Source organism: Colossoma macropomum, unplaced genomic scaffold (genome assembly GCF_904425465.1).
Source record: "Colossoma macropomum unplaced genomic scaffold, Colossoma_macropomum, whole genome shotgun sequence".
Lineage (NCBI taxonomy): Eukaryota > Metazoa > Chordata > Actinopteri > Characiformes > Serrasalmidae > Colossoma > Colossoma macropomum.
The window spans coordinates 8,182,025-8,207,870 of NW_023494785.1; the positions used below are offsets into that span (position 1 = coordinate 8,182,025).

At 40.2% G+C, this 25,846-nt stretch overlaps 2 protein-coding genes across 4 annotated transcripts in view; one reads left to right on the top strand and one right to left on the bottom strand.

Moving 5' to 3' along the window:
- Positions 1–2,189: 2,189 nt before the first annotated feature.
- bdh1 (3-hydroxybutyrate dehydrogenase, type 1) lies at positions 2,190–17,046 on the top strand. Its single transcript, XM_036582302.1, has 5 exons — positions 2,190–2,473; positions 5,661–5,771; positions 7,648–7,789; positions 9,627–9,779; positions 13,584–17,046. The coding sequence occupies exons 1-5, from the start codon at positions 2,261–2,263 to the stop codon at positions 14,048–14,050; spliced, it is 1,086 nt and encodes a 361-aa protein (XP_036438195.1). The 5' UTR covers positions 2,190–2,260; the 3' UTR covers positions 14,051–17,046.
- A 2,251-nt stretch (positions 17,047–19,297) lies between these two features.
- nck1b (NCK adaptor protein 1b) overlaps positions 19,298–25,846 on the bottom strand; it is a 73,761-nt gene continuing 67,212 nt past the window's right edge. For all 3 annotated transcript variants that reach the window (XM_036582273.1, XM_036582282.1, XM_036582290.1), the window contains 2 exons: positions 25,094–25,809; positions 19,298–23,764 (listed from right to left, as the gene is read on the bottom strand). In XM_036582273.1, coding sequence (XP_036438166.1) covers positions 23,564–23,764; positions 25,094–25,809 — 917 coding nt within the window. In that variant the 3' untranslated portion in view covers positions 19,298–23,563. The remainder of the gene's footprint in view (positions 23,765–25,093; positions 25,810–25,846) is intronic.

The window sequence follows — 25,846 nt, forward strand, 5'->3', positions numbered from 1 at the left end:
TTCGGCAGTTGTCAAAATAATCCTGCCAAAATTCTACTCCCCCAGTAAAATCCCCCCTGTTGAATTTAGAGACATATGCTTTATATGCTGTAATCTATGAACCAGAAGTCAGCAGAACAAGTTAATCATTCCAGTCATAATGCATCCCCAGAGATATGAGGGGCATCATTTTGACAGGTTCACAAAACACCTTCTGACTATGTAAAAGCTGAAGACTTTTCAGCCAAAATTAATCTTAAATTACTACCATTACAACAACTGTTCTTACTGCAATTTTTAATTATAGGCAACTCTTTTATGCAGTAATGGATACTAATTCGTTAATTTGTCCAGCTATGCAAGCAATGAAAGTCTGGTTGCTGAATAATGACAAGTAAAACAAGTCGGCCAATACTGCAGCGTCAGGTCCTCAGATGTGAGCTTTATTGCTCCAGAGGTTTAAAGCTGTGTTTAATGTGTCGTAACACTTATCGTCATGACTGAAAGCCATTCAGTCCCACCAGTTCTCAAGTACTGCAGCAACAACAATCGTTTTTATTTCGTAATATTAAACTAAACCGTCGCGGTGAGCGTCTTTGTTTGGCTTTAGATCTTGTTGTGTTGTTCGCTGTGAAGGTAAATTAAAGATGAAGCGTTATTTACACAGAAATAACCTAAGAAATCCTGAGTGCAGTCCGTAACGTCCACATGTTTACGTGAAGCGCGTGCACGCGAGGGGGAGTCGGATTCTGCCGGGGAGTCGGAATTCGGCCGCTCGGTTTGTAAACAGACTGTAGTAGCGTTACGTGCACCGGAAGACGTATCCTAGCAACAGAGCAGAGAGAACGGAGTACTAAATGAGGGCGGTGTGGATGCGCAGCACTAACGCAGACAACAAAATCTCTGCTGATTACCAGGAAGTACGCTTATCGGTGTCACATCTGCACTGATTAAACGTCCCCGTGTGTACTCAGGTCCCACAGCGCCCCCCAGCGCACACGGTCAGTCAGGCACTCCTACTCTGCTTTTACTTCTCAGCGATTTCTACAATCTTACATTCAGGCGCGATTAATCTGCTCTAACACAGCAGAATAACAGCATATTAACCGCAAAACAGCTATTCACACACTTCTACTCTCTGTGGGGTTTTGGTCACTGTTATTCCTTCTCGAGAGGCGGAGTCTGAAACGTGTCGATCCAGCGCCCTGTGATGGAAACTCAGCAGCAACAGTCCGCGACGTGCAACTCGTCAACAGAATCGTTCATTTGAACAGACTCTTTTAAACGAATCGATTCGCACGTCCAATTGAATCACGCTGTTTCGTAGCGTTTCTACAGCGTTTATACGTCTGTGACGACTTCTGATTTCAAATTATACCCAAATTCAGATAATCAGCTTTTACAGTTTAACCCGGTAAACTCACAGCATGATATACATTTTAACATAATATAAAATAATAATATATAAAATGGAGATAACTTTTTTGTAGACAGTGACGATATTGTACTAAAAGGCATTTTAAGAGTGATGATTCAAGGACAGGACAACTGTTTGATTGTTTAACTTTGTTATCTTGAGATCGCAAGATGATTAAGCCATGATCTCAAGATAACCATGCAGAAAATTATAATTACCTCATGGCCTCTCTGGACTACAGAATATAAAAATAATGTGTGGCCACGACTTAGTAAGGCATGGGAATTAGATCCTAATGCGTGGCCACTACTTAGTAAGGCGTGGAAACGAGACAATTACGTTGTGGCGAAGACTTAGTAAGTCATGGCCATGCATTAGTATCTCATTCCCATGCCTTACAAAGTCGTGGCCATGCATTACTTTTATTTACAGTGGGTGTCACCAGCAGGGCTCCGTGCTGGACTTCTGTAGTGTTGTTATTTAACACATCATTTTAGCCACGTAGTGAGTCATAATAGTGAGAAATAACGAGTTTTCCATAATTATGATTTAGCATCTCAGAATAATGACGTACTGTCTTTGAATTATGACTTAATATCTCATAATAAAGGGCATCTTTCTCATAATTATAAGAAAGTACGTCATTATTATGAGATTCTAAGTCATTATTAAAAATACTACGTCATAATTATTGAAAACTCTGTTTCTAAAGTGTTTCTAAAATGAATCACTGAATCGGAGGTTCGGTTTCTGGAATCGGACAGTTCGGAGGAGTCGGTTCTGTGAAGTGAATCAGACCTCTCTCAGACAGCCCGTCCCCTTCAGCGGTTAAAGCCACAGCTCAGCGAATCTGAGTCCGCCAAGATGGCCTCGCTGCCGCTCGTCCGAGCCGCTCTGCTCGTCGCTTTCTCCGTCTTTCTCACGCTCATCCTGGGCTTCGGTCTGCCGTCTGCGCTCAACCTGGTGGCCCGGCTGTGCGGTCTGCCCGAGGCGAGCGCCACCGAGTGCGTGGTGCTGCTCTACGCGCTCTTCGTGCTCTACATCGCCCTGCCTCGGCTGCCCCGGGGATCCGTCAAGGTGGGTGCTTTCTGCCCTCTCTGTGCCGGACTGTGGTCCAGGCCAGGCTGTTAGGGGAGGATAGAGGTCAGATCTAAAGTTGTGTTCGTTTTATTTGCGTAGAGAACCCGTACAGTCTCTTCGTGCATGCTTAAAGGGGAACTCCATCGATTTTTCAAAATTTCTGTGCAGTTCAGTGGCCAAAATGTAAACAAAGTCATTCTGAGTGGTTTGATGTGAAATGGTTCATTGTAGAGAACCTTACAGACTCAGATTTCTTTGCAGTGGTGATAGGAACCAGGGGGGCTAGGGGTCACAACATCTACGACACAAATAAAGCCATTTTATTTACCATCCAAAACCCCCAGAGAACCCACACCTGTCTTCTGGGTTTTTATATGTAATGTTGATGTTAAAATAGTGATAAATCTAAAAAAACAGTTTTCTCTGGGGACTATTTTGCCTCATTATGCCCTGCATGTACCCCTCTGCCATGAACAGCTTTTACCCCTTAACATTACAGGCTTATTACATACTAAGGCTTATTATTAATTAACTACAGGGACATCTACGCAAACTAAGGGAGCTCTTCTTAGTTTACAGAAGTGTGTGATAACAGTGGGCCCATGGCTTGGTAAGGGGTTAAATAAATATGTTTTAGCCCAAGAACTCAGAACAATTGTAAAACAGTGTCACATACATCAGGCAGTATATCTGTAAGCACTTCAAGTAATAACTTTCTGTGAGGGAGCTTTGAGAGGTGGATGTCTGGTTTCTATCACCACCACTGTGAGCAGTTCTGACTCACTAAGTTTCTCCAGAACTGAGCATTTCACAACAAACTGAATGACTTTGTTCACATCTCAACAAATGAATTATTCTGAAATTTAGAAATATCAGTGGAATTCCCCTTTAGCCGCTGATAATCTCTGGAAGTCTAGCCGACAGTAGTATAGCTTGTATTAGAGTGAATTCAGTACAGCACATTCTTGGCCAACATCAGACTCGACCGCAACTTCAGTGATATTTCCACACTGAAGTCTGTTAATGTTTGCTTTCAAAATCGAACGCTGCATCTGTTGCATCTGCTTAAAGAGGGTCCCAACCCCCTCGTCTCTTACGGCTGCCTTTCAGGATTCAGGTTTAAGAGTTTATTCTCATATACTTGTCATATGCACAGAGAAACAGAGTTACACTGCACAATGAAGGTCTTACTCTGCATTACCCACTGGACTGAAAATCATGGGCTGTATTTTCCTTATAACATACTAGTGTATGTGTTTATTTGTACCATATATATAGTACAGACATACAGTCCCATCATAAAGGATTCAGCATGATAAAATGTGACCCTCTGTCCACAGTTTAAACGCATTATCAACAGCCCCTTATCAAAGGAGAGAAGATGAACCGCGTTTTGGTAGCAGCCTTAGCTCTTTAGAATCAGAGATGGATTACTGACCGAGCCATTGGGGTCAGAGCTCAGGGGCCACAGACCACAAGGCCTAACGTGGCTCAAAAACATGCAACAGTTGCTGATGCAAACATTAAAAGAACAAGCGGCCCTTGATTATATTGTCTCTGTTGGAACGAAACCTTGTAACTCCATAAAAATAACAGAGGAAGGAAAAAAAAGCTTTCATTTTTGTCTTTGTTCATGCCTACCGGGCCAATACAGATGGTCCAAAATGATAGTAAAATGCCTTCACGTTAACTCACGTTGAAACTTGTGAAGAAATTTTTACGTTTTCAAGCCCATCTCCTGTTTTCCATTATTCGTGACTCAGCTCATGGGAAATTGCCTTGGCCATGATTTAGACAGTGTGTCCTTGTGTTCTTCTCCCATGTGTGTAGGACTACTTCTGTTTTTCGCAACATGGCTCGGTTTAGCTTGAAATAAAAAAAGAAATCTTATATAAGAGTCTTCAAATTGCACTCAGAATTGTGATGATGTAGAAACAATGAGTGTTCTTACATTACTTGAGTAATCAGATAAAGGGAAACTCCAGGTCTACAGGAGTCAGACAGTAATCACATTTCTGCTACAGAAGAAGACGTGACGTAAACGTGATATAAAGCTTTTTTTAAAAAACATTGAGCCACTTTACCTGAAAATATGAACATAAATCATCTAGAAGATGAAGAATATTTAAATCCTTCATTTCGTTGAGAATGTATTTGGTTTACGCTGCTCGCTTATTTCCGGTACCGCTGTCTGTTTCGCACATGCTCAGACTGAGAAAACCGAAAGAAATCAGAGTAAGAGTTTACATGCACTGAGAAATCTGATTACTGAGCTAAAATCCAGCTCTCTTCAAATCAGGTAACTGCAGAAATCTGATTATGATTGAATTATTGAGTGCATGTAAACGTACTCAGTGAGATATTGCACATTAGTCATGTTAACCCCTTAAAACATCCATGTTTTATTACATGTTTCTATACTCTAAGAACAGCTCAACCAGTTTACATTGAAGTGCTCGTAGTTACTGAATAATAAGCCTCAGTATGCAATAAGCCTGGGATTTTAAGGGGTTCATTTTGTTTATTTTCTTAACAAACAGTGAAGGAATTTCCAGTGTTGCTCAAAGTGGACTTAAACACGGACATGAAATATTGTTCACTTCAGGTTTTAGTTATTTATTTTTTGAAGTATTCAGTCTTAAAAACACTGCCAAACCCAAAATGAGCAAAACTTGTCAAAAATAAATAATAATCAGCCCCACATACAGCAGCGTCTAGCCCACATAACATTTATATTCAGCTCACATACAAAAACATCAAGGTAACATTTGTTGTCACTGGCTGACGAAAATCAGCCAGTGACAACAGAGCACAGTGTCAATAAGTGTTGCTCTTTATCTGAACTCAATCTACAAATCAGCGCTCGTATGATTTTCCTTTAATTCTCAGTAAAATGCGGTTCCATATTGCTATTACAGTATGCACTGCTACTGCTGCTACGCTCTTGCGGTATTCGGGGTCTTTCTAATGCCTAAAACCACAGACTGTGGGAAAAGCTTAAACAGCTCCTTCTCTGCTTACTTACAGGCAGTGAATCATGCCAGTACCAGCGCTAAGCTTCTGGTTTAGCTAAAGAACTTTGTGCTGTTTGCTTTTCTTGCCAAAAGATGGCCCATTTCATGCTAAGAGGAGTGTTATGCAAGCTTTCTGGACGTAACGTTGTGCAATGTCTCTCCGTTTGCAGGTGGAGGGGAAGGCGGTGTTTGTTACTGGATGTGACAGTGGCTTTGGTCATTCTCTGGCCAAACACCTCCACAAGCTCGGATTCACTGTCTTCGCTGGGTGCCTCTTAAAGGTAATGTGGTAAACTTCAGCAGGAGGTGGACTACAGAGCTGTGGTCTCTGGTTGGTTAATATCTTCCACCCACAGGTTGGGGTTTAGGGAGGAAGTGGGGGGCGGGGGGTTAATTTGTGAAATGGATTTAACGAACACTTGCAAAATTGTTGAGTAAGGGTTCTTGAGCATTAACAGACGGTTAACATGTTAACATAAAGCCATAAATTGGTTTCACAAGCAGACGTTCACTACAGATCCTTCTGGGCGATACGCATTGAAACAAATGGTCTAGTTTGTGTTACGTGGAGTAGTAGTGCATGTAGTGCACTGCATGTTAATATGGTCTCAGGTAGGGATGGGACAGTATGAAAACATCCCATCATGACATCAGTGACCAAAATGACCAGAGGGTTATGTATTGTCACAATGTTAAAATATACTTATATACATACATTAATATATATCTATATATATATCTATCTATCTATATATATATATATATATATATATATATATATATATATATATATATATATATATACATATATATAAAATCTTATGCACAAGTTTTAATATGTCAGAATCTTTCTAAGTGAAGATAATTCAACGCATTGTCCACAGAGAATAAACTTAAATTTTCTCATATTTTTCTTCAAATTTTGCTGCACAGTTTCTATTTATTTGTTGGGTTTAACTCCACAAATATTGGTGGAAACAGATAAAATATGAAATGTGCCAAAACTTCTGCAGAAGCCATGTCAGTGTGTAATTTGACCAGGAGTGCCCAAACTTACTGAACCCCTCATATTTCTTTCTAACACCAAAGAAACAAACTACAATTCATATAAATATGAAATTACAAGCACAACTACTGTTTACAGTTCAGATTATAACATTCAGATTATAACTATGCAAACATGTTATCCTGGTGCACACTTTGAGACTAGCAATAGGCTGTTTATTTACAGTATGACTTTTTAAAGACTGGTTATTACAAAATTTTGAAACATTATGATTGGTTTTCAAATTGCAGTATGTTACTAAAATTGGCAGCCATTCAGTATAGTGCCAATGTTTCAAGTGACTTATCGTGCCCAGCAAGTAAATCTAGCAAATGCAATGTAATTAATAGATATAAAGTGATAAAATGTTTTATAAATGTTGGACAAACATCTAATATTTTTTTTATTAGCCTACATGTTGGATTCTGTCTTATTGTGGTAAAAAGGTTTTTTTTTATTCTTTTTTTCCCCACTATTTGAAAGCTCCAGCAGCTCTGTACGTTGTGTGAATATTTAAAGACAAATGGCCAAATGCAAATGGTTCAGAATCACTTGGAAACAAATCTTTTAGAATTTACATTAAAACTTGTAAGTATTTACATTTATGGCATTTGGCAGACGCTCTTATCCAGAGCGACTTACAATGTGATCATTTTACACAGGTAGGTGAAGTTAGTATTAGGAGTCTGTGCCCAAGGACTCTTATTGGTATAGTGTAGGTTGCTTGAACCCCAGTCTACAGCATAGGAGGCAGAGGTGTTACCCACTAAACTATACCAAGCATTTTTCCCTTTTGCTGGAAAGTTACCATTTATGAGGTACAGGATTTTGTTCCTACAGCAACAATGTGAATATTTAGAATTTCAGACTTTAATGGGATAAAGGTCCTGTCTGGAGTGCTGGAGAGCCCATGGTTTAGTTCTTTGCCTACTGTAAGACCTTTGATTCAGTTCATGAAGGGCTTAGTTAGTTAGCTGTTGAGCTGAATCAGGTCAAGGAAAGATCTTAGAACTGCAGAGTTCAGCTTTCAGGATTAGAGCTGTGCTCTATTTGTCAGACAGAAGTAAAAGGAAAGCCCATATTTGAGTGTTCCAGGTGCTCTGTGCCCACAGGATAAGGCTGGCGAGGGCGCGGTGGAGCTGGAGAACATGCACTCCGACCGAATGAAAGTGGTTCAGCTGGACGTTTGCAATGAAGATGAGGTTTCAAAGGCTGTAGAGTTCATCAAGGCCAACCTGGATGACTCAGAGAAAGGTGAGTACGGCCAGCACACTGACCATCTGATAAAGGCTGGCATTATTCATTACATCTTGCCCACTATACATTGAAGTAAAAGTTTAGAGAACAATATTTGGTGTCTGAAACTTGCTGCCTTTGTATTGCAGTGGAGCTACGGGGCTAATGTAACTGAGAAGTGACGAAAGCTTATAACCACCATAAAACTGCATGCCTAAATCATCACACGCTCACCTCAAACCACATTGTGTTGTTAACCCCTAAAACCTAAAAACCCTTCTGTGGATGCACTCTACAGTTCCTCACTGTCTTACAGTGGATATAAAAACTCCACACACACCCCTGTAAAAATGGCAAGTTTTATGAGGTTAAAAATGAAAAAAACTAAATAAGTCATGTCAGCTTTAATGCACAAAATACAACCTATAACCTAAAGTGAAAAAATAAAAAAATAAAAAACTTAATTTGGCTGCATGTGTGTGCACGTATGATCGGGGCTGTGGCTGTGTTCAGAATCAACCAACCACAAACTCATGTTAAACAGTAGACATTGTACCCCTGCCATCAATTAAAGTGACCCAGAATAACCTAAAATAAGGTTCAGCTGTTCCTGAGGATTTTCCTGACTCCTTGGTTGCATCCTACTCCAAAAGCCATGGTCCACAAAGATCTTACGAAGAATGAATGGGACAGTTACACAGAGAACAACAAGCACTGAACTACATCGTCATCATCTCCATTCCACTCTACATAAAACCAAAAAAGAAGCACAAAGATGTGTGTCTAAAATTAGTACAAACGTCTAGACAAATCCAATCGGTCTTTGAACAGTTTGAAATAAACTCTGCTGAGCTCTTTGGCAGTAATTCATCTCATCATGTTGGGAGAAAGAAGGGTTGTGTGAATAATCCCAAGAACACCATACACACAGTGAAGTACGGAGGTGGGAGCATCATGATTTGGGGCTGCTTCTCTACAAACGGCACTGGAGCAGTAGACGTCATCAAAGGAAATGTGAATGGAGTGATATACCGGGAGCGTTTTTGGCCAAGAAAAGGTACAAGATGGACAACAACCCCAAACATATACCCAAAATAAGTCAAGACTGGTTTCTAAAAACTGGTGAAGGTGCATCCATGGCCTAGACAATCTACTGATATAAATTCTACTGAAGATTTATGGAGGATTTTGAAATTGCGAGTCCATCAGAAGGACCTTTGTAACCTTGGGAAGCTGAAGATGGGTTTCCTGGAGGAATGGAGGAAAACTGAGCCACAGTGCTGCAAAAAGCTAATCACATCTTAGCACGTCTCAAAGCTGGATTAGCCAACAGCGGTTTTGCAACAAAGTACTAATTAGTTATTAATTTGTAGCATTTGAATATATTTTTCCTCCGTGGTTCTCAGACCGGTGCTCAGGGACCCCCAGCCGGTCCACAATTTTCTGTATGTGTTGTGAATTGGGTTGGAGCAAAAATGTGGACCATCTGGGGGTCCCTAACAGTTTTTTAAAGTGTCTTTGTTTATGCTTATGAATTCATATTTTTTGTTCATATTTAGAAGTACAGCTAAGTCAAAAGGCATTATATGTGTAAATTTGAAGTGGATTTATTCACTGGAAGTATATGAAATAAGTAAGTGGATGAATTCTTGTACGCACTCACTGTGTTTATAGTATTAAATTAATCTATATGTCAGTCACTGTTAGTAGCTTTGAATTTGACTGTCAGTGTTGCGTGATTTGACATTCAGTTGGACACTGTGGGCAGTTTTACCGTAATAATACAGGTGCAGCAGTCTGTGCTATCAGCAGTGTGATTTGACTGACCTCCGGTCTTGTTTGGTGTGTTGGCCAGGTCTGTGGGCGGTGGTGAATAATGCAGGGGTCTCTACATTTGGTGAGGTGGAATTCACTACAATGGACACGTACAAGCAGGTATCAGAGGTCAACCTGTGGGGAACGATCAGAGTGACCAAAGCTCTTCTCCCGCTCATCCGCAGAGCTAAAGGTGAGCGGCAGAGGAAAGAAGAATGCTAGGAGCAAACCTTAAGGGGAATTCCATCAGTTTTTCAAAATTTCTGCAGAAATAAATTGTTGATGTAAACAGAGTCATTCAGAGAATTCTGATGTGAAAAGATTCACTGTAGAGATTCTTACTGATCTGTTTACTGTGGTGTTGATAGGAACCAGTTGTTCCATATTTACAATCAAAATATAGACATTTTATTTACTTTACAAAACCACGTCTTCTGAGTTTTTATATGTAAGGTAATAATGGTGAAGTAGTTTTTCTAGAGCAGGGGTGTCCAGTCTTATCCACAAAGGGCCAGTGTGGCTGCAGGTTTTCATTCCAACAAAGCAGGAACAGACCTGCTCGATACTTTGAAGAGCAAATGATTAAGCAAGTGGAATCAGATATGCTTCAGCTTGTTTGGGATCAAAATCTGCAGTCACACCGGCCCTTTGTGGATAAGATTGGGCACCCCTGCTCACATCAAACTCTGAATGACTTTATTTAATTAATGATTTAGTTATGCAGAAATTTTGAAAACTCGGCAGAATTTCCCCTTTAATTCTACAAGTCTCAGTTACTGCCAGCAGTAACAAAAGCATATTGTAATTTTATATTATTTGTACTTGTAGCAACAAGCAGAGAAATCAGTGTAAGTGAAGATAGCTTATTTGATGTACACACTTAAAAAGATGATTCTTCAAGAGCTCTTTAGTAAAGAAAATGCTTCTATATAGAACCATGAACAGTCAAAGAACCCTTTGCATGATTAAAGGGTTCTGTGCATCATTAAATGGTTCTTCAGATTGATGGAGAATGTGTTTTATATGGTTCTATATAGAACATTAGTTAAAAATGGTACTATATAGCACCAAAATGGGTTCTTCTATTGTTATGATGTCAAGCCTGTAATAATAGAAGAACCCATTTTGATACTAAATAAAAAAGGGTTCTATATAGAACCATCTGCGGCACATTCTCCATCAACCTGAAGAACCATTTCACGATGCACAGAACCCTTTAATCATGCAAAGGGTTCTTTAAGTGTTCATTTCTTTACTAAAGAACTCTTGAAGAACCATCGGTTGTAAGAGTGATAGGTTAGATCAAGTTAAATTGTTCTGTATGTAATACATTATGTAACTATATAATTTATTATGATATATAATTTCAACATTTATATTTATATCTATCTATCTATCTATCTCTCTCTCTCTCTCTCTCTCTCTCTCTATATATATATATATATATATATTTATATATATAATATATACATATTAACTCCAATAATAACTGTGCCTGCTAAGAGTAAAAGTAATATCTGAGTTAGCCAGAAATCTGAATGTCAGAAAAGGTACTTCTAAGAAATTTCGAGGATGTTTCTAAGTTCTAAGAAGCTTGTTAGTATGGGGTCTCCTTCCTAATCTTACGGAGGTTGTAACTGGCCTTAATCTGGTAGAACGGCGGCCCACTTGGGGCCCCTGTCAATCTTTTACTTTGTAACAGAAGAAATTTCAGACAGAGCTTTATGACTCACATCTTAAATGGACTTTGAGTTTAAGGTCTTACTTAGATGTGCATACTAACCTAATTACAGTCCAGCTTCAACCATTTTCTTAGAATGCGTGTTTTCCTTATGTGAGCTTGAATATTTGACGATGCATGTCTGGATCACTTTACTGAACTGCCTGTCAAAGGTCTGAGGACACTTTGCAGTCACTTCTCAATTAAGCAAGAAAAATACGAGTAAAGGTTCTAACTTAAAACAGCTGTAGAGTAATACTTTAGATATACAGACAGGCAACGAATTGGAAAAACATAACAGATACAGATGCAGATGCTTCCCGATATGTGCTGCATGATGCAATCTAGCCCTGAGGCATGTATAGAAATGCTAAGCAGGACCAGCTGACCCTAATTTTGGATCTGGATGGAAGGGGGAAGAAATCCAACTATTGAAGAAGGTTCGTTATTGGGGCACGGATGGCAGGAGCTTCAGTCACAAAGGCTGCCCATCTGGCTAGGAACAGTGAGTAAAGTGATATGGTCAGATGACTCATCCTTCACCACATTGTGAGTGAGTGCCACATGGGGGTGAGCACATGTGCAGCGTACACAGAGAAATCCCTACAGGCCTGAATGCTTGACCCCTACCATGAGGGGGTCCAGTTGCCCTGTTATGCTGCTGGGGGCATTTTGCTGGCATGCTGTATGGTTTGGCTCATCTTGTCCCCTGAGAGGGAAGGGTCACTGCAAATAAAGTTATTTTGATTGATCACCTTCATCCTGTGATGCAACATTTCTGTTCTAGTAGGAGTGGTCTCTTCCAGGATACAGTATCCCCACTGACAGGGGTGACTGAATGGTTCGATGTGTATGTAAATGATGATACAGCCTTCACAGTCACCAAATCACAACTCAGGTCAACACCTGTGGGAGATTTTTGGACCATGTTAGACAGTGCTCTCATCAAAACACCAAACATTTTGGAAGAACAGTGTTTCACTCAGTGCAGTTGCAGACGTTACTGAACAAGTTTTAACTTATAACATTAAGTAACCTGGTTGCCTTAAAGTTTTGAGTTAATTGAGCTTCAAATAATAAGTTAACAGAATATAAAACGCAGATAAATGTTCTCTTAACTTACTAATAGAAGAATATAGACCAAGAAACTTAGATGATGTTTTGGCAGTTCGTTGTGGCCCAACACCTTACAAAGACACTTTATGGTGGTTTTTCATTTAATTTGTCACCCATTTGTATTTTGAAACTCTCAGCTTCAAGTTTGTCAAGGTGTTTTCTTTGGTATAAAGAGCAGGTTTTGTCTAAATAATGAATTGACAGCTTCCTTTTGGAAACTACTGTTAAAAGCACATATTTAAAAGCACATATTTGGGCCCAAAGCTGGTTTAAACACCCGAAACCTGTCTTTAAAGGACCTGTATCATTTACTGTTTTCCCACATTTATTTTATTTCTCTGTGGTCCTTTTATAACATTTGTGTGGGTTTATGTACCAAAAACAGTCATAGTTAATTTTAACAGGACCATTTCCAACCTATCTTTATCCCTCAGTATGAAACAGCCAGTTTCATCACTGTGTCTTTGAGACTTATATGTAAATGACCTGCGCTCTGACTGGCTGCCTTATATTGTGCCTTGTTCAAAAAGTCGTCCAGGCTAGAATCCTTCTTATAGCGTAAATGTGAATGAATGAGTCTAAACTGTCTAAAAAAGTTGTTTAAATATGCCAGGTTTTGTGAAATCACAAAAATGGTGAATTCAAAATGTTGTTTTTGCAGTTTACATAATTTGATTTACAGTCATTTGTAGAAGTTCAGGCATCAAATTACACGTTTTGGTGATTTTCTATGTCAAAATAAGTTAATGCATTAACAGGGAACACAATTCTGCCCATTTTAATGCACAGTTACTGTTTATTGGCTGATTTTAACATTTTGGAAAAAAAAAATAAAACAGAGAATGTGGCCTTTGCAAAATTTTTGGCACATTATATAGTTTGTTTAATTTTTTTTCAAATAAAAAAAAAAAATCAGCAAGTAAATAGGAATTGTGTCCTGGAATGTGCAGAAAAATGCCCTATTTAAATGTGTTCTCTGAAAATAATGTGTTCATGTATTTTCACTTCAGCAAAATCTGTAATTTGACCTCAAGTGTTCGTATGCAACTGTGTATTTCTAACCATTTTGAACAGCTTTGTGTCCCAAAACATTTGACGGGCAGCGTGTTCGTTTACACACTGAGCCGAATCACGACGCTGATCTTGTCCTCTGTTTTCCAGGCCGTGTGGTGAACATAGCCAGCATGTATGGCCAGATGGGAAATGCCTTGCGTTCTCCTTACTGCATCTCGAAGTACGGAGTGGAGGCCTTCTCTGACTGCCTCAGGTACGAGATGAAGTCCTGGGGCGTGAAAGTGTCGGTCATAGAGCCGGGGAACTTCATAGTGGCCACAGGAATCCTGACCCGGGACATTGTGGCCACCACAGCGGAGAAGCTGTGGAAGGAGGCGCCCTCTGATGTGCAGGAGGACTACGGCAAGGCCCATTTTGAGCAGTACATGGCACTGATGCGCTCCTACTGCAACAGCGGCCAGCGAGACGTAACGCCGGTTTTGGACGACATCGCAGACGCCATCACGTCTAAGCGGCCGTACACGCGCTACAACCCAATGGAGCCTCACTGGTGGATTCGCATGCAGGTCATGACCCACCTCCCAGCAGCCATTTCTGACCGGCTCTACTTCTGATGTGCCTCTCCGCTTCCCTCTCCACTAATTGGGAATTACTTATAATCGTATACGAATCGTTCTCGCAATAACGGCTTCTGTGCTTAGCAAATCACGTTCCAAACGCTGCCGACTGCTGTATTACACATAGCCATCGTGTGTTAGCTGCATCGAAATTAAGCGACCCCTAGTTCCTGTAAACAATGTTACCACACGGATGGACACTAACAAACCACTGAGATGTCTGAAGTGCTCCGTAACCATGCTGACCGATCACAGACGTTTCTGTTGCCCCTTGTTTGACATGACCGAAGTGTTAATGACCATGCCCAGTGGAGAGTGTGGACACTGTGTTGGAAAATGGACAGTTTTTGGTAATCAGTTGAAGTAATTGCGGTCACTGTTGGCCTACCCACTAATCACATCTACAATACTGGTCATTCCAAGCACTTAAGCTATGTTCCAGATCACTACATGTATACAGTACATACTCACTACTCTCAAGATTCAAACACCTGAAAAGTTAAAGCAGGTGTCAAACTTTTTCACAAAGGGCTGATTTTGGCTGCAGGTTTTCGTTCCAGTCATGCAGGATCACGTGATTCTACTTATTTGATAGGTCGTTCTGCCTTTAAATAACTCATTAGTTATTCAAGGTGAGCTCTTAACTTGGTTGGAATGAAAAACTGCAACCACACTGGCCTTTTGCGGATAAAATTATTGACCCATGGGTTAAAGATGTTTGACCGGACAAATCTGATTTTCAGCCAAGACATGTTTAGTGTCCGACGTTCGCTTCTTTAGCTTTTGCACCGCAGCTTGCTGTTCAGTAATCTCAAATGTATGTGGTTTCTGTTGCTGTTGTCCTTAAAAATGGACAAACGTATGAATAAATGCAGGGCTGCAGGATTAGAGGTGCACTGATCATGAAACTGTGTGGCAGATTCCAATTTCTATGCAGCCAAACTGGCCAATTCTTTATTATCCAGTCTTTTTCACTCTGCTGTTTGCCAAAGTTGCAACAGAAATAACATTATTTTCTTGGTAAATTGGCCAAACTGGCATTATAACTCTTAAAGGAAAAATCAGGGGCTAGTTTCTCAGAAGCATCTTAGTGTTAAGATCATCTTAACCAGTGTGCGAAATACCCCCTGGTATTCGGGGGTCCCATATTGGCTGGCTTGTCCAGTGCTGGCTGGCTGCTAACTCACTCACCATAGCAGCACTGATAGAAATGTTTGGTTCAACGATTCTTTTTGTGGAAATGCTCTTTTCTGCTTTGGTCTTCTACACATTAACTGAGATCTTACACATCTCCTTATTTTCAGTTAAAGAGATGAGAAACAATTCACTCTTTCCATCAATCTCTTGGTGAATTGGGCAGTTTTTTTACATTTATGAGTATTCTACGGCATATTGTAAAATTTTTCAGAGGTATCTGGGCAGAGTTTCAGTTACTAGGCTATAAAGGACCAACTGGGTGAGCTGGTTTGCTACAGCGCCACCCTGAGGCAGACCAGTGCTGCATCTCTAGTTAGTTAAGAATACGAAAAACAGAAGCTGCACCAGTTGTAGGTGAAGCAGCTCAACAATGACTTTGTTTCGTTTGTATTTGAGCGTCTATTTTTCTCCTACCAGCCAGTATAATGTCATAAGTTTATTTTCAGGGACCATCCAGAATTTTGATTGAGACATTTAAGGGGTCCAAGAGGTTAATTAGAGGATCCTGGACCCCCCAGGACCCCTGTATTTCATACTTTGATCTTAACTGGTAGAGAGAGTGTTCAGTGTGATGAACTCACTTTACTGTTTAAGAATCATATTTATGCTAAGATGCTTTTGGGACAGTTTAACAGGAGTAAAGTGCTCTATCACAAGTTAGAGGTCACTGGCTATTTAGCACAGTGAGTCCTGCAAAATTATGCTACAGCATTTGGCATAGATGTAAAATCAGCACGCAAAAAAACAGCCCAAGTGCACATTACATGATAAAATTACAACACAGATCGACCAAAATTAAAATAATAAATTTCCTGATTGCACGTTTGAGTGCATCCCTATTCAGGATGGCTGCTACTATTTTTTGGTATGCAATACACCAAATTTCAGACACCAGACGTGTCTTGGCTGATTGGCTGATCATCTGAAATAACTGTGTACAGTTTCTCTGAACTAAACATTCCAATGTGTTTTAGTTTAAAGGCATAAATACTGTACAGCTCAGCTCAGAGGAGAGAGTGTTTGCGCAGTGCTCTGCAGGCTCTGGCTGGGGTCTCTTCCAGAGCAGATGCCTCGGCTGGATCCTTTTCAGCAAACTGCCACAGAATAAAAGAGGATGCCTGTGGTTCTGTCAGAGCTCCTTCAGCAGACACAAAAGACTGCCTGACATTAGGCAGCAGCTAATAGGCTGCTAAACAAAGAACACATTGCATAGTTCCATAAATTTCTCATCCTCCAGTATTGGAATGCACGCATCACACGGCGATCATTCACGTTTTCATTTGGATAACAAACAGCTTTGTTTAGCACCACTACACTGAAATAAATCCTGTTTTTCACGTTCTGGTGGGAAAATCTGCAAAAATTGTTTTTATAAAAGTAATTTTTAAATTAGCCACCAGATGGAGCAGCTGAGCAACCCTCCCAATTGTTTTTCAGTTTGGAAATAATGGAAATTCTCCCCTTTCAAAGATTTGAACTTTTCCACAGTAAAAGTAGTTAGAAATTATGAAGTATGAAGATATATTTACATTTATTTACGAACTGTGGAATTGTTTGGTAAAGAAATGCAAGCCTGTCTTTTATTTACTTGCAGTCATGTTGTAATATATCCCTGTAGGTGGCAGACTTTCCCATCACAGGCTCATATGTAGCACAGGTCATATGATGCCCATGTATTATATTACAGGTAGGAAATGACACTTTTGAACAAATATTGAACATATTGTTGGTGTAATGTTGCCAGTAATGGAAAAAGCAAGTATAATTTTACAAATAAACCCATGCAGGTCATCATATTTTCTTCAGTGAAAATGGGAAGTGTTGGGGGTTAAAGTAAAAAAAAAAAAATGCAGATGTAAAAGGGGAAATCCACCAATATTTTGAAAGATTTTGCAAAATTCAGTCATTGAGATGTAAAGAGTCATTCAGAGTCATTTGATGTGAAATGGATGATTATAAAGAAACCTACTGAACCAGGGGACAACACAGAAATAGCCATTTCATTTACTATCCATGAGCAATGAACCTACACGTGCCCTATGAGTTTTATATGTGATGTTTTGGTAACTGTTTTGCCCAACAACGTCCTACATGTGACTCTCTGCCATGAATGGCTTAAAACCAAACACATTTTAGGCCAAATCCTTCTCAAAACTATCATTTCTAACCATTTTGTATAATAGCATTCTGTGATGTAGCTTTTAGAAGCATTAAACTCTTCAGACATCTGGTTCCTATCACCCCCACTATGAACGATTCTGACCAAGCTTCTCTAGAACAAAGCCTTTCACCTCAGACTACTCTGAACGACTGTTTACATCTTCACTGTTTATTTATCCAGACATTTTGAAAATTCACTGGAACCTCCCTTTAAAACGAAGACTGCATGAATGTGGTTATGGTCTGGGAACAGTGAGACAATAAGGCCGAGCCCTGCTCAAAACAATATGTGTGGGCAACAGCACAACAGCTAATGAGTAACAGGGCCCCCTGATTACTACTTTGGGTTGCAGTGTTTTATGCAGACAAAAAGCTTTCAGCAGAAGTGACACCATTTAGTTTATATACCCTCATAAGGAGGAGGAAGATCTGCGAAATAGTGCACAAAAATGGTCCATATCAGCATAAATCTGGTCAACTATTGTTTCTTGTGAGAGTCTAAACAGCCTTAATAGAGTCATGGAAGTACTCTCACTACACAAGAGTCAGTGTTTTTAAGCAAGTTAAGCTTATTGCATAACCTAAATCAACAGGCTGTAGTTTACAAAGATCATCTAGAACAGGTTTGGGCACCTTCGCTAAACTCTAATGTCAATAATACGTTCTCTGAAATACTACCGCAAAATAATTGACCTGACAGAACAATGAAACAGAGCCTGTTAAGGTCTATAACAGATTAAAAGTGCTAATAAACAAGTCTATCTACAGAGGAAAGCTGACTCTAAAGCAATCAGTTAGTTCAAACACTGAAGGGGAATTTCACCATTTTTTTTTACATTTTTGCATAATTCAGTTGTTGAGATGTAAGCAAAGTCATTCAGAGTGGTTTAATGTGAAATGGTCCACTGTAGAGAAGTGACCAACCCTGATTTCTTTACAGTGGTGGTGATAGGAACCAGGGGTCAGGACATCTTTAACACAAATTTAGCTATTTTATCTACTATCCAAAACCACCAGTGAACCTACACGAGTCTTCTGAGTTTTAAATTTAATGCCAATGAAGGTAAAATGGTATGGTAACTGCACTTTAATGCCAATGAAGGTAAAATGGTATGGTAACTGCACTTTCATCTAGCTTTTAGAGCCATTAAACTCTTCAGGCATTAAAGTCTGCTTCCTGTCACCAACCACTGTGAACAATTCTGGCTCACCAAGTTTCTCTAGAATGAAGCGTTTCGCATCAAACCACTCTGAATGACTTGTCTTGACATATTAACCATTTGATTACAGAAATTTAAAAATATTGGTGGAATTCCCCTTTAAGAACTTTTGAAAATACCCTGTTTTTCATTATAAAAGGACTAAAAATATATTAAATGGGACGTTAAAGGAGAAGAAAATAGCAGAGAGCAAACATCATGTTTAGCACATTACACTGAAATAAATCCTGTTTTTCCATGTTCTGGTGGGGAAATCTGCAAAAATTGTTTTTATAAAAGTAATTTTTAAATTAGCCACCGGATGGAGCAGCTGAGCAACTCTCCTAATAGTTTTTCAGTTTGGAAATAATGGAAATTCTCCCCTTTCAAAGATTTGAACTTTTCCACAGTAAAAGTAGCTCGAAAACTATAAAGTATGAAGATATATTTACATTTATTTACAAACTGTGGAATTGTTTGGTAAAGAAATGCAAGCCTGTCTTTTATTTACTCTTCAGGCATCATTTTCAAAGATAATCACACAACAGATAATCTCGTTTGTCTAATATCATGATTTCAGTGCACTCAGAACATTCTGACACCAATTCACTTTAAGGCACTTACCCAACCTTAATTTCGCTAATCCACAGCCGTGCATTTTCTCTACATACGACACGAGAGAAAGGAGTGTTGGTTTATGTACTTTATTACTTCCTTTGAACAGTCTAATAAACTTCTATTAGATACGAAGACGAGTTTTAGTTCCATGTAGATAGTGAGCATATAAGTACAGTCAGTTTCACAGCATTGTCTGGCCCATATTTCCTCCACATCTCCTCTGTCTGACAGAGCGCGAACACGCTGGCCCCTCAGCACAGGTTCAGGGTCAGTACTTAATTAATCTCTCTAAAATGCTCCAGGTTAGAAATTATAGGATCAAAGTGGGTCTTTAATATCTGAGCATGCTGCAGTCATCAGCATCTAAATCATTAAAGAGGATCTTTCTGGAGCAGCTAGTGGCTCGATTAATAGTGAGGAGAGCACTTGGTCAACAAGTCTATCAAGGGCTTAAAATATGAGCGCTGTTCCAAGATCAGTTACATGCAAGGGCAATAGTTAGACTGGAAAAACTGATCCTAGATCAGCGCTATTAAAGTAGGAAATGTAAAGGGGAATTCCACCAATTTTTCAAAATTGCAGTCGTCAAGATGTAAAAGTCATTCAGAGTGGTTTGGTGTGAAATGGTCTGTTCTAGAGAAACATACAGAGTCAGAATTGTTCACAGTGGTGGTGATACGAACCAGACGTCTGAACATCACATATAAAATGTTCTCACCACGCAAAGGTATTCCACAAAATAAGTACGGTGCAGGGCACTGTGAGGAAAAATAGAAAACATACTTTTTCAGATTTACCACTATTTACCATTATTATTACACATTATATTTACCATTATTATTACATATTATTACATTACATATCACTGCTGTTGGAAGAAAACCTTGTATCTCCAGCTATATTTTGCATTGCAGACATCATGACCCCTGGTTCCCATCACACCACTGTTAATCCGAGCAGATGCGTTTCTCTACAATGAACCATTTCACATCAAACCACACTGAATGGGTTTGTTTACATGACAATGACTGAACTATGTTTTAAAAAAAATGGTGAAATTTCCCTTTACAGGACATGGTATGTCAGGAAACAGTACTGGATTGGTGGAGGCAGGCTAAAGAGTGACCGACACAAACACTCACCATTCCAGCTGCTGTGAGACAAACAGGGAAACGAGCCAATTTTAAAGTGGAGATCAAATTGTGAACACCAGCCAACTGCATTTAATGAACATCCTTAAACAAGAGATAAAAGACTGCAATGTCCTTATTCACACAGCAACACAGTCATGGCGTCACCCTGCACGGCTCTGCTGGATGTACATGTGGACATTTTAGAGACGCAGGGAAAGTAAAAGTGTACATATTAAAGACTATTCAGAAATAAAACCTTGCAAACGACTACACTGTTAAATATCCTCTCACTCCTGTTCCCAAAGATTATTTAAAGGGGAATTCCATCAGCTTTTCAAAATTTCTGCATAACTGAATCCTTAAGATGTAAACCAAGTCATTCAGATTGGTTTGATGTAAAATACTCTGTTCCAGAGAAACATAAGAACTGTTCACAGTAGTGGTGACAGGAACCACACTCACCCTCACAAAGTACTTCAATGAAATGGTTATGAATATGCTGCCTGATGCCCAAAACGACAGTTCTGAGAAGGTTTCAGGCTAAAACGTATTTTTTAAAATGTATTCATGCTGGAACGATACATGCACAGCACTGTAAGGCAAAATAGCCTCTAAGGAAAACGCTATTTTTGAGATCTACCAGTATTTTACCATCAACATTACATATAAAACACAGAAGACACGTGTAGAATAGTATATGAAATGGTTGCATTTGCGTTGAAGACGCATTGCAATGCCTGGTTCCTATCACCACTGTTAAAGAAATCGTATATAAAAAACCTCGTATTTCCATTTTTGTTGTTTTTCAGTTTGACATAATGTGAAAATGCCTGTTACCCTATTAGACACATTGTGTGTAAATGTATATATATATATTATCAATCAGTGGAATTCCCCTTTAAGAACTAAGTTGATAAGGTCCCAATAAACGCAATAAACAGCAAAGCAGCTCATTCAAAACTATAAAAATATGACCTAGAGTACAGGACTAACAATCCCCTTTTAAGAAATGAAACCTTGGGTGGCCTAAACTACGAACTTTACAGTCAGACTGTCCTAAATACAGGCAAATCCACCACAGAATAACAGCTAACCGTGATGAGTGATACAGCTGTATAGTAAGGTCACTTCATACTAGGCTATACAAATGAACAACTGAGTCAAATTTTCAGATACATATCGACACTGTGAATCAACGTAAATCAACAACGGGCTTAACAGTAAGATCAATTTCCATAGGGAAGCGGGCAGGAGCTGGACATCGTCCCTCTGAAGAGCAAAAAAAAAAAAAATCACATCAGAGACAGATTACGCACATGCAAAGCAGTACTCAAATAACAAAAGAGGTGTGGTTAGCCAGGAGAGAGGTTAGACACTACTACGCTAAACCTTTGGTAGGAGCAGCAGCAACAAAGGCACTTTTCTTTACTTTTTTTTCTGTTTTTTTTTCTTTTTAAAGAACAGACTGTCTGGCCAGAACACAAAGTCAAAAGCTATGGCTACCATATAATCCACACTATTCACTTGTACACTATCTGCTTCTTCCCCCCTCTTAGAGCCTCATGTCCCCTTTTTTTGATAGATATTCCAGATTGAATTTCACTGTAAACCTCATAGTCACCCTTGACTCACAATGCTGCATCTCTATGTGTGCGTGTGAGCACATTTTCCATACGCTCCCTGAAAATCCCCATTCCTCACTCTCGTCCCAGTCCAACTCCCCACAGCTGGGGAAGTAATCTGCAAGGGGTGATCTTCCCCAGGCTGTAAGCTTAGTCCACTCGGTCCACCTTCCCCTTCACAAACATCCTCTTATCTGCTGAGGTTTTACATATTGGCGTCAGCTCCTCGCTGGAACATCTTAACATCCTCGAGCAGTTTATCGACCCACTGAAAAGAAAAACAAAACAAAAAAACAACAGGAACCTGTGCCACTGCCACGTATCGCAATCAGCCAGCCCACCTGGGTTCCTTCCTTTTGACCACGTTTCCAATACGATTCTGAACACTGACTCTTGCAACTGCTCCACCACATCAGCTTCCAAAAGACACCACAGAAACCCAGTTCTGACCCTGTTTAGCGCGCAGCCTTTTGGCGGGGGGAAAAAAAAAGCACACAAGCACAATGCAGTGACTTGTACGAAACACCTGGTGAAGCTTTGAAGCAATACGCCACCACTGATAACAGTTACAATACAAACAAACACCTGTTTCACCAACTCAGACACAGACAGACCTTCTGGATAAGGGCAAAAGAATTCTCATTTTCATATTCCCTGGCAGATCACTGTGAAAAGGACCTTTGAATCCACTCAGGTAGCTCAACAACGCTCTAGACAAGTTCAGCAACAGTGTTATAGTAAGCAGGAACATGTCGCCATCACTGAATCGGCCTCACTGTTCAAAATAAGAAAATAAGCGGTTTGGGATTCAGTTACGATCAGTCGGTGACCTGGGTGCCAATCCTAATGCTTCCACCAGGCTACTCTGATAAGGAAACAAGCAATCACTGTACGAGGAACCAACACTTTGAACATAAAGTGTCCTCAGTACAACATGATGTGAGCAGGAAGCATGCAGCCACTACATCCTGCTAAGCTGCTCGGCAACAGCAAAACAGCTGACATGATCTGTAAACATTCAGCCTTAAGCCTGATTGATACAGCCAGCCTTCACTCTGAGCAACAGGCTTTGGTCACCCCCTTTTTTTTTTTATTTTTTAGCAGAAACGTTGGATCCCTATAAATATATCAAGTTAAATAATCTCACTGCGTCGTGTTATTCAAGCGTCGTGATTAAAACACAGGCAATACGCAACACTTTGGGAAAAATGCAACGCAAGTTCTCAGTTTTCTGGAATTCAGCAACATGATCAAGTTCCAAATGGCTGCTCGGTAGTCGGAAATCAAAAGACACAATTACTAAAAGAAACTGTTAAAAAAAAGGATATATACCAACAAAAGAACACCTAGGTGTAATTCTAATACATGTTGACATCAAAATACATCACCTATGCCCTATACATAACTGTATTTTGATATATGGAAGTGTCTGCCCATGAAACCATCTCAGAGCATGAATATGGGAGTCCAAAGACCATTTCTCCCCTTCTCTCTCTCTCTCTGCTGTCGGAATGCTTTGTTTTCCAAGTCTCTCAGTCCTGCCATGTGGTTCTAGATTTCCGGTCCGGGCCACAGTCCGGATCAGGAGGCGGGCAGGGCCTTGATCAGGTAAAGTTTGTCGCCCTGCTCACTGGTGAAGATGGGCGCCTTTTTGTAGTGTTCCACCAGCTCCTCCATGGAGCCGAACTTGCGCTGTCCGATGCAGTACAGGTTGTCCTTCAACTGCACTTTGAAATGCTTGTTTTTGGTCTGGGCCTTCAGCGATATGGAGAAGTCGTTGGGCTGCATGGAGACAAAGACATGGTGGGTTCAGGACAAACTCAATGTCACTTGAGTAAGTTATACTAGCCTGCCAATTACTTTAAAACATCACAGTTAACTCACTTCATTTTTAATATGTATATAGTTTTAAAAACTGATACTAGAAATGGTATATCAGTATCGGGCCGATATCAGCAGCAAATGCTGGAATGAATAATCCTGTAACAAATCTATCCTGACATAGCACTCATTCACACACTGTGATGTGTTCTTAGCAGTGTATTTCTTCCTGTGGGGTAGAGGTGGGCGATATGGCAAAAATATAATATTCTGATATGTTCACGATACACAATAAGTCACTATATTTATTTTTTCAGACATTTCTTCAGTTGGAACTGAGCAAAAAGAACCAGGTGCTATATTTAAAAAAATATATACTATCACAAACTGTGAATACAGTGATTTGGCATACTGTGTTGCACTAAATCTAGTTAAATGGGACTATTTTTGCTCTCTTTATCATGAAACCTGCAGCTGGTCAGTGTTCTACAAGTACTGATAATATACATGAAATGTTCAGATTAGCATATTGTATTGCATTGTGACAATTCATAATGATAACGATATATACTGTCATACTGTTCAGCCCTACTGTGGGGGAGTCCGATAGACTACTTTTAGATGCTCATCTTAAGTGAAGTGCTTCAATAAAATAGAGCTCATTTTAAAGCTTAGTAGGTTTTTAAAGAAAAAAAAAAAAAGACTTTTTTACTAACAGTAAAATGCATCATTGTATAAGGAGTAAACAAGCAAAACTGAGATTATGATATGACTTTTGAACAACTTTTTAGAAATCAATATCTGATAGTCTTAAATATTCTGCTTTCTTATTTCACGTTTGGCTGACATGTGCAACATGTTCTTTTGTCTTAGCTTTGAACACCGTTACTCTTACTTATAAACACTTTAGCCAGGTACTCAAAATTTCCCTCCCTGCTTTAGCCCAGTTTTGCCTTTACCAACATCTTGGCTGACTGTTATTAGTTGTATATAATATCCATTGATGTCACCTCTACAACTTTGGCATAAACAGAGCATTATGGAATAAAATATCTTTAGGAAAGGATCAGACGTCGATCCAAGTTTAATAAAGTCCTTGAAAGACGCTTTCCTTTAGAACAGATCAGGACATTCCTATATATTCAAGAAATACGAACATTTTTAACCTGATACACATAAATCCAAAATTAAACATTACAGCTTCAGCTAACCACCCAGGGATCAACCTGAGAACCTGGCTACTGTTTATCAAAACTCATAACTCAAGGTAGCTGAGATGGAGCCACTCACCGAGGATTCACTGTCTCTGATGAGGAAGTCTCCCTCCGTGCCTCTCTGGTTGAGAGCCACCTCTGCCTGGTGGCGGGTCACTTTGCCGTAGTACCACTCCTTGCCCGCAAAGCGGCCGCTCATTGAAGGCTCGATGTAATCACAGTCAGGCGTGGGCGGTCCAGCCATGTTGGCAGAATTTTGCGACTCTTGCAGCACGGTCACGTAGTTCTTGGGCACTAGGCCAACCTGCCCGTCAGCTTTACGGCACTTCCACCACTCCGGGTCGTTTTCGGGCTTCTCCAGAACGTCCATCACCTCGCCCTTCTCGAAGTTCAGCTCCTCGTCGTTGACCGAGCTGAAGGGATAGAGCGCCTGGACCGTGTGCAGAACCCTGTTCCCGTTGGCACTGTGAACCACGGCAGCAAGCTTTTCAGACAAGCCCATGTCTCCGCTGGCCGAGCCATCGGCATCCTCCGTCACGTAGTTGGAGGGGAACCAGCCCGAGTGGCCATTGTAGCTGCCTCTCCACCAGCCGTCACTGCACTTCTCCATGACGATGACCCTGGTGCCCTTAACGAGGGAGAGCTCATCCTCCCGCTCGGCCGTGTAGTTGAACTTCACCAGCGCCGGGAGGTTCAAGTCATACAGCCGCTCGCCGTTGTCTGCGTAAAATTCCGCCTCTGCACTCGATGCTGTTTCCCTCATCCCTGTTTTCCGCTTCACCTTCCCGATCCCTGTAGGCACATACATACGTGCGTTACTCAAAACCCA

Bases quoted from the DNA above. Each gene is read 5' to 3' on its own strand.
- bdh1 (XM_036582302.1), top strand. From the start codon at position 2,261: ATGGCCTCGCTGCCGCTCGTCCGAGCCGCTCTGCTCGTCGCTTTCTCC. The intron at 5,772-7,647 runs GTAATGTGGTAA...CTGTGCCCACAG, and splicing joins TCGCTGGGTGCCTCTTAAAG to GATAAGGCTGGCGAGGGCGC. The intron at 7,790-9,626 runs GTGAGTACGGCC...TGTGTTGGCCAG, and splicing joins CCTGGATGACTCAGAGAAAG to GTCTGTGGGCGGTGGTGAAT.